Here is a 17,551-nt window from a genome sequence, read left to right as displayed (position 1 = left end):
CAGCTTTCCAGAGAGAACGAATAAGCAGAGAGAGCAAAAAGAAAAAGAGAAAGTGAACACAGAATGGAAAGGTCACACTTACAGGATCTCTGTTCACAGGTCTGAAGTCCTCTTCATGATAAGGCCCCCAGTTTAAGGCACCAGGTTGCCTGCCCTCGTTCACACGACCTGACAAACTCACCTGTGTCATGGGGTGTAGCTGAGCACCTACACGCACACACACACACACACACACACACACACACCACCCCTTTGTACAAGACAGTACCAGTATAACAAAATTGTAAGATATTCTCATCTGACTGGCCTCAAGGCTCATTAACTGTGTGTGATTTAAATATGTACTTCACAAATAAAATCTTGAATCTTGTACCAAGTGCTAATGAAATGATGATGGAATGTTTTAACTGTGATCAGACACTTGACCCTTATGAATTTTTGGGAACAGATTATTAAGAACAAAGATAAACCATTTCTTGGGTTTCATTTCCAAACATGTCATACCTTCCAGTTCCTACGTTCTATGAGTTGCATGTACCTGTTGTGCCCCCTACTGGCCGAGGCCTGGCAGAAGAGGGCGGCTCATCAATATAGCCCCCTCTGCTGTTGTAGAGCCCCTCCGACTGCAGTTGCTCTCCACCAACTCCTTCCCCTTGAGGGTAAACACATCCCAAACCCGGCCTGCAACGGTCATATGTAAGCATCAGTGAGTGCAGAATGTCTGTGAATGATGTGGATGTATAACATATGATAGAGCGCTCAATTCTGGCACACAGGTGTCAACTCAGAAAGCTCTTAGTAGTAGTTTAATGCGGTGGACAAATAAGTATATTATGTTATGACTATTAAGCTCTGCAGTGTTGTAGTGCTTAAGAACTGAAGTTGATCAAATCCTGGGGTAAAAAAAAATATATGACTTGCTATATTATTGCTTAACACTAACACTGACTTCTTATGTGCCATGTGAAGTGTGAGTAGCACTATAAGAGACTTGACTGTGGAGAGAATCATCTTCTAAATCATGCAGTTATTTAGCCACAATTAAAGGGACCGCTCCTGTACCACCCCTGCCTCCAACTCTCTCCTGGGCCTGGAGAGCCTCAGTTCTCCCTCCAGAACCCGACCCTACCACTGCTGCTTAAGTCTGATGACTAGCTTTAACTATAATAAACCTGCTGCCATTTACGTTCTTGTCTCTCTGCTGTCTCTCCGTGTTCCCTCGCCTATAGTGCCCTACATAATAAAATGCCAAGCCAAAACAAATAGCTTTTATCTGCAGGAACTTAATTTCACAAAGGAGGTGCTCATAAAATAATAATGTTTCATCATAGAACCTCAGAGCCAGAACTGAATATTGCTCATTTTGGGATTTAAAATGTTACAACTGATCCAAACAGTTAACATATATTCCTTTTCATGCCAGCTTTCCATTTCAACATAAAACCTACACAGATACACACAGTGTTTAATGGTCTAGCTCACCTGTGCATTAAGCCTTGTACTGTTGTAGGTGACAGGCCTAAATCAGAATATCTCTGAAAATAAAGACACATTTACACAATTAGACATTTTAAATATACAAACTTTTATCCACTTATAGCAAGAAGTGAGATGTGATTGGTTGCAAAATAACATTTAAAGAGAAGGAGATCAACAGGAAGTGGTCTTGGCTGCTCCACCTAAGATTTCTGCCATTTCCCTTCACACTGGCTAGACTAATCGACTCCTGGTGGGTTTGTGCTCTAGATTAGCGGCAATCTGTTGGGTTTGGAAATACTAACAGTAAATCATCCCACATGTATGGCGTGAACATTTTGTTTTTATATACTAAATAAAGGGTGGTGTGAAGGAGCCATTCTGATCACGTGACCTCGTTTGCCTGCAGTTACTCAGCTTTAGTCATTTACACTCGACTTGCAAAGAGCTGTTAAAAAACAGGACGTGATAAAGATCAAGCGTTAACCGAATTCAAATAAAAGCACTGTTAGCACTCCTTTCACTTCAGAGGCTAATTTATTACTACTATTATTTACTGCAGTTTCAGACTAAAATCAGACTGAAGCCAAAGGAATAATAATCCAACTTGTAATTTCCCCTCAGCCATCCAGTAAAAGCCACAGAAAACACGCCCTCAATTTCAAGTTTCTCAAGTGACAGCAAATGAAGACAGGAAATGTAAAGTAACCCTTCTGTACTTTTATATTTGTTTCTAACAATATTGGCTTTACACACATAACAACTGATTAAATCACACTTACCCTTTAATTGTTGCTTTGAGAGGTAAGCATCAACGTTAAAAGATTTTGCTCACATAACTAAAGTTACACTGCTCAGTATTGACTGCTGTTTTAATCTTGACCAAAATAAAAAAAACAAAAAAAAACAAAAAACAGAATATCTTTTTTTTGCTCATTTCGTTTTTCACAGCAAAAATGATATCTTACACCGGAGAAGGGGCTGAGCACAGGATACGTAGGCCCGCAGGGTCGTGGGCCACGTGATGGAGGGCTAGAAAGAGCTGTGTGTTCACTCCTGACCCCCAGCCCAGGAAGCGTGATGCCCGCATTGGAAGCCTGTGAAGTGGGGGACACCAGGGCAAAAGCATCATCAAGCAGCGAGTGCATTTGCTGCCGGGCCTCCTCTATAGAGGGCTGAGGTGGCAGGTAGGGTGGAGGTGCTCCTGGGGGTGACATTGAGCTCAGAAAGACGTCATCAGTCGGGGATGGACTTTGTGCTTCAGGGCCCTGATCAGGATCCGACTGCAAAGGAAATGAAAAAAAAAAGTGAATAAGTGAATTCAGAATTAATGAGTTATATGACTGTCAGCATCATTAACCAGTGCTCATACCACATATGCTACATTGTTGACTCCTGGGTATTTCTTGTATGTGCCGTCACTCTCATTGGTGATAAGTCTGTCTCTGTCTGCGTCCGCCAGATCTCCGTTCATCTGCTGCTTCTTTCTCTGCTTAGGAGAACGCTTTTCTCTGCCACAGACACACACAGTTACACCGAATGAGTCAAGTTGTATTGAATGAAGATAAACAAATAAAACACATCCTTCCTCTTCCAAACCTTTTCTTGGGCTCAGTGTAGAGCGGAGATACACGGCTATCCGGGTCCAGGATCTTATCAATCTGCATTTGAGCCTTCTGGTAGATGCGGTCCTGCTCTTTGGCATCCCCCAGGCTGTCCATGAGATCATCCATGGCAGGGAAGTCATAGTGGCCCTTCCTCTTAGCCCTGAGACGGATCTTATTGCGATGGTGCTCAATCTCAGACTTTTGCCTTAGAGCAACCTGGATCTGTGTAGGGAATAAATCCAGGAAACAGCGAGCGAGAGCAAGAGAGAGAGAGGGAGAGTGAGAGAGAGAGAGAGAGACAGAGAGAGAGAGAGACAGATAGAGAGAGAGACAGAGACAAAGAGGGAGAGAGAGACATAGAGAGAGAGACACAGAGAGAGAGACAGAGAGAGAGAGAGAGACAAAGAAAGAGAGACAGAGAGAGAGACAAAGAGAGAGAGACAGAGAGAGAGACAGAGAGAGACAGAGAGAGAGACACAGAGAGAGAGACAGAGAGAGAGAGAGAGACAGATAGAGAGAGATAAAGAGACAGAGAGAGAGAGACAGAGACAAAGAGGGAGAGAGAGAGAGAGAGAGAGAGAGAGAACTGTAAGTGTTCACAATTCTGGCCAAGTTTTGTGTAATGTTATGAGTTTTACTAGGCAAAACATTTTTGCCATACAGAAAAGGGGTAGCTTGGCAGAAGAAAGATGTTATTTACAAAAAGTTTCCCTCGGCACATAAACATACAGCCCTAACTTTGTATACTTTAAAATAATTTATATAGATTTAATTTGATTTTATTAAAAGTAAAAAATATATTAAGGTTTACATTTCTTGTCATTCTGATTTATATTTATTTGATTGATTTGTGGAAATTAGTTCTGATAAGAGTCTTGATTTAAACTGATCCAGGAACAGTACAGTGTTCAGATAAACAGTCACGTTTTGCTTATTTTTCAGATGACAGTAAGTTATATAGATCCGTAAAGCTCAAAGAGATTCTGTGTGCCATTACGTCAAATATATTTGGTTTGAGTGATGGATTTCCAGAATTGTATTCATGCAAAACCTCTTGGTGAAATCCATTACAAGTTAGTACTATTGTACAAGTTATTTCAATAATAGACACTAAACATACAGTTTCCTGACTGATTAGATACATTCTAGGGGAAGTTTGCCCAGACTTGTTTGTTGCCCATGTTATCATTTAAGAACGAAGAAATAGTTCTGAAACACTTCACAGATGGTTACAAACTGGTGGAAGTGTAATTTTAAGGTATCTACCTCCTTGTTCATCTTGGTGTTGTCGGCAGTCTTGGTGTCGACTGTAGGGCAGGGTAAGGGCAGAGCTGGCATGGGCTGCATGGCAATCAGCTGGATCTTATTGGAGAAGCGCTTGTTGGCACTGTCTGCTGAGCGGGACATTCGGTCCACATGCTCAAATATGGAGGCTGATGATACCTGATCGTCTGCACCGCTCAGTGGAGGAGGACCTACAGAAAGCAAAGCGTTATTCTGATGCTGTTACAGAAATTTATTATGTGTGCACACTGATTTTCCATAATTCTGAAATACTACTTGAGCACTGAGGTATAGATATTAGAATATAAACCATTTAGTATGTTATTTTGTGTCTTATCTTTCCAGTACAGCAAGGGGGCAGTGTTTGCTGTCACTTCATGTGCAATAAAACTTTTATTCATATTAAACCATTTGGTAACCTGGTAAATAGTCTGAAGGTTGATTCATAATGACGAATGACCAGTTAGGAGAAAGAGATATCAGTTTGCAGGGTCCATGATCTAAAATCACTCTAGAAGGAATAAATAAGGTTTCTAGTTCTATAACTACAACTGCATGCCTAAATATGTTTTCAGAAAAAAAAAAAAAGATCAGTCTTGTGAAATAAAACTGATTATTAAGAAGACTAGCAAAAGATGCATTTCAAGAGGGGAAAAAAATCACACAGGTCGACTTAAACTCCACTAGCTCTACATAATACACCAGAGATTGTCTTACCGATCTTATTTCTCCCTGAGAGCCACAACAAATGAAAGAGTGTAAAAGTGAGATACAAAAGACTGCCTCGTTATGTCTTTGAGAATTTTAATAAAAAGTACTAAATAAACCACAGACTTTCATTACACAACTCATTCCTGATAAAGATTTGGAGGTGTGTAAGAATGACTACAAGTGTAAGAACTAAGAGGAATACATGTTAAGGCTGATTTGGTCAGATTTCGGGGATTAGCAGACGCTGGAGCGCTTGATCAGCTCATTCCTCAACACTGAGCCTGGATTAACTAGCACTGGCTGACTGGAAAAGGGAGTGAAGTGGGGTGGGGTGGGGTGGATTGGGGGATGGAGACATGCGACATGACATGGTTCAAGGAAGAACTCATGAGAGATTAACATCCTCCCCTTTTAAGCATCCTTTAAATACAGACCAAAGAAAAGTAAGACCCATTTCCCATAATGTCTCTTCAATCGCATGCCTGACTATATTTCTTTTTTAAAGCTCTTTTTTCTTTTTCCTCCCTTTGTGTCTTCATACAGCCACAAATCTTCCTATTTAACCACATATACATATATATCATCATTACTCTTTTATAGCACTACAGCAGCATGAGACGTGGAACAGTTATCTTGCCGTTTAATCCAATAGGGGCCGTCTTACGAGGTTGCTTGGGATCACTGGACAGTCCGGTTTGTCTCGTGTTCGCCTTCGGAGAGTCCCTCTCACTGAATGGCTCGCTTCCCAGAGAATCGCCATCGGAAGGAGAGATCCTTATAAAACATAACCCACAGCAGGGCATTCATTTATATTCACAGCACGGACAGAATAACCTTTAATAGAGATTCATAATGCCTTCAAAACGTGAACTGAGTATAATCTTAATTTATATGCTTAGATTAAAGTGGCTGCTAGACCCATGATCACTGAATTTCTGCCAAATGATTAATTGGGAAACGTATAATTGTGACGAATAATTGCATTTGATTTCATGCCAAATGTATAATATAAGCGTACCAATTTTGACATTAACTAACACTGATCATAAGAGTTCAGTTTTACATTTACAGAATAAGAAGAAGAAGAAGAAGAAGAAGAAGAAGAAGAAAAATAGCTGGACCATAAATATACTTTTTACAATAAAAGCTATGAAAAATAAATCCATAAATAAATAAGGATTAAACAGTATTAATGTCATAGGTATTACTAAATAGTGTTAAAATGACACTAATATTATTGTGTTTGATCAGGAAACATCTTAGAGAACAATGACTACACCAAACTGAACTGTATCCAGAAAATAACTACATATATTTATTCATACTGACACATGATTGTTGATTTTAACAATTAATTAGAACCTGATTAAGCAATTATGTAGTAATTATGACAGACCAAGTAGCTGCACTGACTAACAAAATGACTAATGATTCCTAATTTTCTAATTTAGTGAAAAATGATTCCAAATTCTCTTTATTAAAAGCAGACGCTGCAGAGTAATTCATCGTTTGTCGTTCCTTTTCTTGCATAATAAAACAGTACTGCATTAATCACTGCCCTGATTGTGTCAGCTTGCGTCTATTTGACATACAGCACAATGTGGACCAAATGTCTTAAAAGGTGTGTGAACATAGTGACAGATTTCTCATACGGCTTCAGAGCTCCATCAGTTAGATATAGTAAGATATAGCGAGATATTGCTGAGTGCCAATCAGATTCACATGTAATCAATTAGGCCTGTCTGGGCAACTCTGGAAGCTTAGGATTCATTATTTCATTACAATTTGCAACATCATTTGATATTTGAAAATACATCAAATAAAATATAGCAAAATGTCATTGTTATGTATTAATTTGGTCAAATCGTTCCAGTCGGAGAATTTTGATTTCATTCTACTTCTGTTCGCATCATGGCACATGATGTGAATAAGGTTTGTCAGTTATCTGTGATTTGCAATGTCAGATGATCTGTGCAGTAAGTGAACAGGCCTAGTCCCTTGCCTCATGCCATTACTCTGATACATGAGCTATTGATCTGTGGGTAAGATAGAAAACGCTTTTAAAAACCTTTATTGATTTACGGAAACCTCACTATTGACGGAAGCTCTTTCTTAAAATTGATGAACACGTGTTATTTTAACATGAGGATCGTCCCCGATGAAGAAGTTCATTGAAAACGATGTACATGACCATGTTCTCTAACTACAGCATGTCTGATGTAGCTTACTGTCCCCTCCTGTGCTGGCTGTTACGTGAGGCCTTGGTTGAGGAGCCTTTAGATTTGGGTGTGGAGGCTTCTGTGTTCTCGTTGGCGCTCGGCTCTTTAGCTGGAGCTGGTAGCGGTTCCTGGATCACTCTGAGGTCATCTTTACTGTGCTGGCCCAGGTGCAGCTTGGCAAAGTCAAAGCCCTTCACACTGGGAGTCTGCAGCTGGAGTGAGGGAGTGTGGGAAAGAGGGAGGGAGGAATTATTGTGCATGGATGGAAATACCAGATAAGTGCAGAGTCGTAAAGGTGGAGTGAAAGAGACCGAGTGAAAGAAACAAAAGCTTGAGACAAAATCTGGTTAGGATCTGATCTAAGTGGTTGTTGCAATTCGGCAATCCTGACTGCAGAATTACACACTCAAGCTGAGCCTGAAAAATAAAGCAGAATAGTGTTGTAAAGAATGAGTACTGGCTAGAGGCAGAACAGACAGGCAGGCAGTAAAGAATAGAGTGAGCTGGTCTGTCACCTTGCCTATCTGCAGCTGGATAAAGAACCAGACGAGCACAACAAGCATGGGTCTTAGCAATGCAGCTTAATGTCAACAACACGTTATCTCTAGAGACAGACAGAATATACAAAACCCATCCATAACAAAAGGGGAAAGTCTAATGTTTACAAAAGAAAAGTTGAAATTCTTTTGTTTATATATATATGGTGCTGATGCATAGATGGTGCTGGATTCAGACAATGAAAGTCACTGACTAGCTATCTTTACGAAGATGTGCTAACCTGTAAATTCTCTGGGGATGAGTACAGTTTTTTTCCATTTTGAGTGTAACTAAGGCTGTTTATAAATAGGACCAAGCCTGAATACAATTAAAAATGTCTGTTCCACATGTGTCCTGTCTGGAAGATGGAGACTGAATCTAGGACGTGTAGAATGCTCTAATGAACAGGGATTAACAAAGAAGCATTTATAAACATCTGGTGTTCTGAGTAATTTTCCAATTTCTGCTTATCAAATTTCTGACAAGGGTTTGCCAGCTACAGGGCACTCAGCTCGCACTGACTGCAACAGCTTTATGAATTACAGCTCTTGTACCTTTTCCTTCATTTATTTTGGCTCATCCTCCTTTACCTCTTCCTCCTCCTCCTCCACCTCATATTCTCTTACAGTCTCTTGTTTCTTTCTGCTTGTGACAGTAGAGTTAGGTTTCTAATGTGGAATTTGGGGGAAAAACAGGCACAAGTTGTTGTTTTTTTCAGAACTAGACACTCAGGATAACTAAAATACCTACAGGAAGACAAACAACAACATCCTGTTATCTACGGGGAATAAATTAAAAAAAAAACAAAACAAAAAAAAACACCAAAACTCCTCAGATACTATCTACCTCCTCCTCTTCTTTTGCATTTTCCTCCTCTTCCTCTTCTTCTTCTTCTTCCTCATCCTCTTCATCGCTACTCTCTATTACTAATGGCTTTTTACTCTTGACTGGGGTCATTAACCTCTGGAGTGACGGCATGGATTTCTGTATTGAAGTGGTGGACTGGATGGGGATTGAAAGTGAAAATAAGGTGAAGAAGAGATAAAAATGGTAGTAAGAAAATGGAAATGGAGGTCAAAAGCTGAGCGGTAATAAGGCAAAGAAATAGAAACTTGTGGCAATGACAAAAGACCCAACACAATCTGATGTCAACCTTAAAACATTAAGTAGGGTTTTATATAATGAATAAGAAGTGACAAACTTTTTGACTTGCCAGGTCAAAATGAAGTCTATCAGCTGTGTGACTGTTACCTAATATTCACTTGCAAGCAACAAAGCAACTGTTCATGTTCACATATTGTATGGGTGCATGATGTCAGTGCAGTGGATTGTGACAAAGTGACAAGAGATACAGACATAGAAAAGGATTATGTGATATATAAATATTCGATGAAGGAGCTTTCTGCCATCATCCACAGATGCCTACGATTAGCTAGTGCACACAGATGCCCCTGATTAGCTAGTATTACTCTGAACGAAAGGGGAGACGGAGTATGCCATCCTTCTCAGAGATCACAGCCTTTGGCATGGTTGTGGTTCAAACTCCTGACAGGGTTAACAAATTTGTCTGTTACACCAGTCAGAAGCCAGGCTAATACAATTTACAGACTTGCCTCTCAATAATGTAAACACAGTGTTAGGAAATGCCTGTGTACATGAGGTTAAGTCGTGGCAGTCTGAGTTTTGTATAATAGTAATGTAATAAATTATATAAAAACTGCTGCTGTGCATTTACAAATGTTACAGGGTTTATTTGTCAAGAGTGAGATGAAGAATGACATGGCTGTAGGTAAATGACAGACACACAGAGCAGTGGTGGTTCAACGGTTAAGGCTCTGGGCTGCTGATCAGAAGGTCCAGAGTTCAAGCCCCAGCACTTCCAATCTGCATTGAAGGGCCTAAGCACTTAACCCTGTCTACCCAAGAGGGGCTGTATCATAGATGTCTTTATGCTCTGACCATAACAATATGGGAATATGGGACTCCAATATGGGAAGAATATCACTGTGCTGTAATGTGTGTATATAACAACTAAAATCACTATATGCATGTATTCACTGTACTTCCTTTTTAATTAACTCAAACCAAAATAGATAAAACTTGTCCATCTTTTGAAGTACGTCAAACTTTGTCAACTTGATGTTCTGCAAGCTAAGTTTTACTATGCCTAAATACCAGACTACTTTTAATATACGCCTGGCTCTAATGTTATGAGTCTGGTAGAATAGAGAACCTTAAAGGAGCTGCGACACCAGAAATCCAGCTCAAGCAAAGTGTTTTAACTCAGATACGACCTCAGACTCCAGGGAAAAACATGCTTATTGGGAATCGATATCACGTCAAATTGCATTATGGAATTGTTCCACCCTTTTGGCATGGTTAGTTTACTATTTACATTCAATAACCTACTATAAGAGCTTCAAAAGATAAAGAAAAGAAGCTTTATTGTAGTTTTTTAGGATTTGTTCTGCTTAAAAGTGAATCAAAACAGAAGGAGTTGTTTCACGAGAAACTCCAGACATACTTCAAACAGCATATGCAACAGCATATGTATAAAATCATATTATTGACAGTCTAGATCAATATAATCTCCCAAACAGAGTGGAGTAACGCTTTGACTATGCTGACCAGAATCTGGCATTTGGCTTGAGTGCCTATTGTACTGACCAATTTATTAAAGCTACCGGAAGTCATAACACTGACTGCGCTCGACAACATTTAGTATATATTGAAGTATTTAATCATTAAATAAACATATTTTACATTCAAATCTTTGCTTTTCTAGTTTTGCCCCACAGGAATTTTAATACCTGTAAAAGGTGCTTTTGTGGCATTTTATACAAAAATATTATGAAACTGTACAATCAAGGACAAATGTCTGCCTAACCCTGGCAAAACTGTGGACTAACCACAAGACACTGCATCGCATTTGTTAGGCTGATATACAAAAAAAGAACTTGGAGTGAAAGATTGGAGTGGCACTGAGTAGGCCAAATCAGTCGCCCTGAGATGAGATAAGCAGCAAGCAGACAGAGCAGAGACACTTCGGAGCCCAGTAGCTGATTAATCGCTATCTGTAACTCGAGAAAAGCAACAGACAACAATGCAAAAAATGCTTTTCCCTCTGAGTGAATGTTATTAGTGTGGGCTTTTCTCTCTTACCTTCTGCCTCTGCTGAACAGTGCTCATGGTGTCTGGCTGAAACTCCAGTTTGTCTGTCCGACACAGTTTCCAGTACAGTATGCTTATGATGATCATCACCACCAGCACAGGCACCACTACTCCTACTATAATCCATGTGTTAGTATTCTCGGTTTCAGATGGCAATGATACCTGCTTCTCCACAGCTGGACACAACACACAAAAGTGCAAGCATTATTACAATCCTATAATATTAGAATAACATATGGGACAAATAACAGGCACCTAACGTTCTTTATGATGACGTGTGCCATAAACAAACTATCCCATGTATGAAAAAAATCAGATTCTTAGTCAGATTAAAATTTTGTGATCTGTGAACAAAATACTTTTACTAATTTGTCAATGAAAACAAAACTTCTTGGAGCCCTTTTTGGTACTGGTCTTTTGCTCACGTATAATGTTTAATATAAATATGTCACACCGTTGCCTCTAGAATGCTTGTTTGGAATCTAAATATAAATCTACATCTGGATTTCTGTAAAGCTGCTTTGTGTCGATTTCCACTGTTTACATAAAGTTGTATTTTCCTGTTAAAGCTTGAGAACTTTAGCAGCATGGCGATTTAGATGATGCTGATAGACAGAATGGACAGCCTCAGGCCTCCTGTTACTCTGCTGTTATACAATAGGAAATGGCTTCATTAAGACTAATGATGGTAAATTCTTTTTTGTGCTGTAGGTCAAACAGCGATAAATCCACCAGCACAAATGGCGCCAGACAAAGAAGCCAAGGTCTGGGTAGGACATGTTCATTAAACCCCACTCTTTGACGTTTACGGTGTGGAAAATTTAATTATTTGGCGTTCAGATACCACAGCCAACTGGCAATGGGTAATGCAAGCCCAGTAAACTAGTTATGATTAACTAACATTAAACAAAAGCTTCATAACCAACAGCCTGCAGGGAACACAATAAAGTAGTGAGTGGTGGTGTTTTGACGGTGATACTTACGCTGTGCCAGAATTCCCTGGATACGGTATCCCAGCAAGATGGCCGCATGCTGTACGTCCAGCCTGTTGAGCAGGTTTGCGGTGGTGACAGCAGGCAACCTTTCACCATTAGCACCTTCCACAAAGTAGATCATCTCCAGGGGGTTATCTGGTTCTGTTAGGCGAGTGATCTGCACAATCTGCACAAGTCACGGACTTATTTACATATTTACAAAAGTTAAGACTTTGCTGAAGTAATGAATAAAGTGCATTTGTTCATTAATCCGTGTTGCAGTGATCTAAGAATAAAGAAATGCAAGTTTATGTTGCCTCAGTTTTCTTTTCCCCCAAATGGTTTCTTTTACTATCCATGTATTTTTACAAATAAACATTAGATATAGTAAAGGATAGTTAAAAGAAAAAAAAGCAAAAGATCAGTCAAAGAAATTCATTTTGGAATACCCCCTTGCCACCCCCCACCCCCACCCAGACACAGACAGACACACACACTCATAGCTACACCCTACAAATAGCAAAAGGTTTTGTCAGGTCATTGTGGTAGAGATCTAGACACTAAGCCGGACACTTCAGAGATCTTGGGGTGGAAAAGGACAGCACACAGCCTCATCTGCTCTCAACAGTCACTTGGCTCGGTTCTTCATGCCACATATGATCATTTCTGGGCCAATTCTATGAAACACCTTCCAATTTTGTACTCAAACACAGCCATTCTGTATTTCAATACCGACATAAATTAGAATTTTCTGTTTTATTTGTAAATCTGTCATATTCACCTTTTTGCTAATTAGTAACTTGAAGACAGTCTTGCAGTATGTATTATCAATATCACCGGTGAGGATGTCTGAGTGTGCAGTGGGGGTTGCTGTAAAACCAGGCCAGTCTTTAATCACCCTGTCAGCTCCGTGCTGTAAAAGAGGTCTGCCCTGCTCTTTATATGTCCCATGAAATAAAAAAAAATCTTTCAGCAGAACAGACGCATGATTCTAGAGTGACTCTGTCTGAGACGAGTCTTCAATAATTGATCTCCTATCAGCTAACCGTCCTAGGAGTGGAGAATAGGGACCAGTGAGTGGCTCCTCGGTTTAGGGATGAATGGAAGCTGTTGCTATGGATACTGCCGGGCTAAAAAATGGTGATGAGCCGAGGAGCCCAGGTGGTGACGGGAGCCATAGAGAGTGATCCATTAAGAAGCCAGAGAGGCAGAGGACGTCCACACTGATTGAATAGGATAATGAGGGTACCCGTTTCAGCCGGCACACGTGTAGCATGTACATACGCTAATACGCACACACGACCCAAAATATAAACCAGTGCAACACGTGGATATCACAGATAATAGAATTAGTTTATTATTTTTATTAACCAAATCTTCTGAATCTTCAAGTATTCCCCCAGTATTAATTGACTATATGGAGAGAACTTTAAATGGTACTGGGGGATGTGTGATCCGTTACCTGTACGCTGTTGTTGCCCACGCTGGTGGCCCTTTTAAGGCGTCGGCCTGCAGAAAGCCCCTCTCCAAGCAGGAGCGCTAATCTCCTCTCCATCTTTGCTTGGAAAATCCTATCACTCACATCATGCTCCAGCACACCCAGCAAAACTACACAACAGCAAACACAAATATACACATTATGACACAAGAATAAATACTGTATTTAGACCACATTCAGCTTTCAAATACAGACTTTCTGAGTCTGTACATAAGTATTTAGAAGTTACCTGAGAGTGAATGTGAAGACAGAAGATGTGGCCCAAATTGCATACTTATGCAGTAAAAAACAGTGAAAAAAACAAACAAACTGTGGAATGTTGGGCACGTCATTACAATAGGGGTAAAACAAAAGGGGCAAAACAAAAGGGGCAGGGCTATCAGATGCTTTTTCTGGGTGTTTGAAGTTTGTGGTTGTTGCGACCGATTACAAATATCCTTTAAATTACCCAACATTGTTAGATTTATTTTTCAACATCGACTGGGAAACAGCTTATACTTCCGGTTAGCAAGAAAAAAACAATTAAGTGTTCCTCCCTTAGCAAAGCCACATCATTAGTGTTACTACCCTTCTAACACTCACAAAAAAAAGAAAAGACAGTAGAGTAAGTGTAAGTGCATAATGTATAGTATGTCATGTGGGACACAGCTAGATACATACCTCAGGCCTGAACAAGTCTGACCTTGGACTGTGGGAGTGCATTTTTCTTGCTCTCTATCAGCTCAAGTGAGCAGCAACATTAAGAGTTCAGAGCTGTACATAGACCCAACTATGGAATCGTATTTGAGGAGAGTTTTTATGGATAAAGCAATGAATGAACCTAAACTGAACTGTAATCAAAGGACACGAGGGCTTTGTCAGCTTCTATGTCTTTGCAGGATGGTATTACTCACTCACTCATTTTCTACCGCAGGATACACCCTGGACAGAGTGCCAACCCATCGCAGGGCACACACACACACACACACACTCTCATTCAGTCACGCAATCACACACTACGAACAATTTTCCAGAGATGCCAATCAACCTACCATGGAGGAAACCCCTGAGGCACGGGGAGAACATGCAAACTCCACACACACAAGGCGGAGGCGGGAATCGAACCCCCAACCCTGGAGGTGTGAGGCGAACGTGCTAACCACTAAGCCATCGTGCCCCCAGGATGGTATTAAATATATTAAAATTGCATTCCTCTGCAAAAAAATTGTGCCCATAGAAGCTGATAAAGTCTTCATGTCCTTCGATTACAGATCAGTTCTTGTTTTTTCATTGTTTATCCATAAAAAATGTCCTCAAATACGATTCCATAGTTGCTCGGAACTCTTCATGTTGCTCTTAATATAGTGTACATAGTGTAAATAGTATATCCACAAATTGCCACATAAAAAAAGCTGGATCAAGAAATGTTTAACAATGACATGTCTCTGTCTGCTAAACATACAGGGGTATTGATAATTTTTTAAAATTTAGGAAATTTCCTACAGCATGTTTGTAACCATTCACTCTCCTGTGTAAATATAATTGTTATTAAATTTTAGTCACCAGCTCTGAATATAGCTGTATAGCACTCTATCTATCAATGTGCATAAGTTTAGACAAGCCTCACGATAGCATAAATAATTATTTAGCCAAAAAAAAACAAAAAAAACAAAGACAATCTTAGAATAACTTACCTGTTCTCACCCATGAAGAGCGAAGTAACTGCGTTGTGTTCAGCTCAGGGTAGTGAAATGCTGATGACAAAAGAAATTACACCATCATTCTCATACAGTAATCAAAACATTGAATGAGTGCAGTTATTGCTGATGTATAGGAATAACGCTTAGTAATGTGACTCACGTTCTGCGATCTGCTGAACCGGGTATCCCAGATAGTAGCTAAACTCCACCACACTGAGACGTCTCAGGCGACTGCTGACCTCTGACCCTAGTATGTACCCTTGAGTATCACGAACCACGAAGGTAATATCAACCGGGCCATAAAGCTGCCTCTGTGTTGGTCCCACAGAGCTCATGGTGATGTTCAATATCTAAAATAGTTTGTTACATAGGGAAATAATATGAACGCAGCTCCAAGAGTATGAAAATAATGTTAATGTCTCAAGCAAAACATAAAAAACCTCAATCAAATTAAATTAATAAACAGATGTGGGCTCAGAAGGTTTTGTCTAAAGGCCCCTGCACTGCAAATTTCACTCATTTGTTTAGTTGCCTTGACAACTGTGGGGTTGAATAGTACATGTTCCTCTCCTAAAATCCAATCAAAGCATCTGGCTGAGAGTGATGTCATTTCAGTGTACGGGAAGCAATCTATAGAAATTGCTTCCAATCAGCAAGCACAGCGGCAATCAGTGAAAGAAAAACAGCATGTCTTCTACACTGCTGGTACATGTCAAAACAGCCCCACAATAAAACCCTACACGTTTAATCATACACCATGAATTGAAAGCACAAATGGTCCATTTTCTAGAGAGTATAAAAGTAAGGTGAAGGAACTCAAGAGGATTAGAGCAGCTCGGAGCTGAGTCATTGCTGTCTTTCTGCAGTCTTTAACAGTTCTAATCTGTATGTCTTGTCTCACCACATATTACAACACAAATTCATCCAAAACATGGAAGAGATCCTTACGTGCACAGTAAAGTCGGTAGACTCCTTCAAGCGATGACGCACTTCGGAGAAAGCGTAAATCAGGCCTCTCTCAATGTGTTCGATGAATGTGCACACATGCATGTCTATGTGTACGGGCAAAAACTGAAGCACTGCAGAGAAGAAGTACACAATAAGAAATAATCAGCCGCTAACTTTTAGTTTTAGATTTTAGACAAATCACTCTATATCATCAAATACGGAGTTGTACCTTAGCTATTATGGCAATACAGATATAAAACACTTGCATAGAAATGCAACAGATAAATGATTGTGAATGAGTAACATGTACAGTATGTCTCTACCAGAGTGGAGGTGGTACTGCAGGCCTGGCACAGGACTGATTGGGGAAACACTGAGAATGGTGTTAGATGTGTATGTAAACCGCCTCAAAGCATTCATAACTGATATGGCTGTGTAGACAACAGGACCAGACACAGCCCGAAACACAAAGTCTGGAGGGGATTTCACCACCTATACACACACACACAACAAATAAAAAGATTCAAATTTAAAGCAAATCCAACATTAACATACACAAATATCATCATTTCACCAAACAACTTCCCTGTATATTACTGTGGGTAAACATTAACATGAGCTCATCCTTAAAAAAAGCTACAAGGAAATAAGTATCTGATGTTCTCTAATCTATGTGTTAATATTATTTTCGGAGAAGGGTTTCAATCTATGAAGCCTATCTCTCCAATGTCTGATTACATGAAATGAACAGATAAAGTGAGAGTTTGCCAGTTTGCCAGCTTTTATCATGTTTACAAATGTTACACAACCATCAGAGTCTAATAGAATAGTTTGGATGTACGATATTATTGTACATCCAAAAGGTAAAACATTAAAACTTATGTGGATGTATATCTTATTTCTTAATATCAATGACGAGAAATTCTAATGACAAGAATATTCTAGCAGGGAAAAACAGAATTTTACCACAAAATATTTAGCATATGTCAGTGGACGGTTGGGGAATGTTTTTTTTTTTTTGCCAGATGTGTGTCAAGCAACAAGGCATGTGTGACCACTACTTTATAAGCAACCCTTCCATTTTCACTGAACAAAGAGATCACAAGAGACCCTCCCACTTCTTACCTATTGGTTCACAAATCAAATTTCAATTTGATAAGATTGTCACAACCACTACCCTAAAAGTAAAAAGTAAACACTGAATAGCAAGCAAAAGAGTTAAAACTTCTGGACTGTGCTACAGATTAAAGTAAACTGCAATGAAAACCCCAAATACATACAAGTCCAATAATATTAAAGTTCACCTGCAGTTCAACAGATCGATTGAATTCAGCTTTGAGGATCTCTCTGACCTTTGCTTTGGCGTAACCAGCTGTGGAGCCAAGTGGAAAGCCTGTGGGAGATGGGTAAGATATCATTCCAGGAGAAAAGCTCTTTTGCAAACAAG

At 39.7% G+C, this 17,551-nt stretch overlaps 1 protein-coding gene across 3 annotated transcripts in view; it reads right to left on the bottom strand.

Moving 5' to 3' along the window:
* The window catches only part of si:ch211-1e14.1 (UPF0606 protein KIAA1549), a 44,114-nt gene that overhangs the window by 1,228 nt on the left and 25,335 nt on the right, over positions 1-17,551 (bottom strand). For 2 of the 3 annotated variants that reach the window (XM_060878097.1, XM_060878099.1), the window contains exons 4-20: positions 17,409-17,497; positions 16,428-16,596; positions 16,105-16,235; positions 15,317-15,506; positions 15,151-15,210; positions 13,442-13,587; positions 11,989-12,166; positions 10,997-11,181; positions 7,307-7,509; positions 5,716-5,852; positions 4,350-4,558; positions 3,076-3,305; positions 2,849-2,987; positions 2,445-2,759; positions 1,483-1,535; positions 539-681; positions 83-207 (exon numbers count right to left, since the gene is read on the bottom strand). In XM_060878097.1, the coding sequence (XP_060734080.1) occupies positions 83-207; positions 539-681; positions 1,483-1,535; positions 2,445-2,759; positions 2,849-2,987; positions 3,076-3,305; positions 4,350-4,558; positions 5,716-5,852; positions 7,307-7,509; positions 10,997-11,181; positions 11,989-12,166; positions 13,442-13,587; positions 15,151-15,210; positions 15,317-15,506; positions 16,105-16,235; positions 16,428-16,596; positions 17,409-17,497 (2,702 nt within the window). The remainder of the gene's footprint in view (positions 1-82; positions 208-538; positions 682-1,482; positions 1,536-2,444; positions 2,760-2,848; positions 2,988-3,075; positions 3,306-4,349; positions 4,559-5,715; positions 5,853-7,306; positions 7,510-10,996; positions 11,182-11,988; positions 12,167-13,441; positions 13,588-15,150; positions 15,211-15,316; positions 15,507-16,104; positions 16,236-16,427; positions 16,597-17,408; positions 17,498-17,551) is intronic. The other variant, XM_060878098.1, reaches the window with a different exon arrangement.

The sequence above is a fragment of the Tachysurus vachellii genome, chromosome 9, assembly GCF_030014155.1.
Source record: "Tachysurus vachellii isolate PV-2020 chromosome 9, HZAU_Pvac_v1, whole genome shotgun sequence".
NCBI classification, from domain to species: Eukaryota; Metazoa; Chordata; class Actinopteri; order Siluriformes; family Bagridae; genus Tachysurus; species Tachysurus vachellii.
This window is presented reverse-complemented; position numbering and strand designations above follow the sequence as displayed.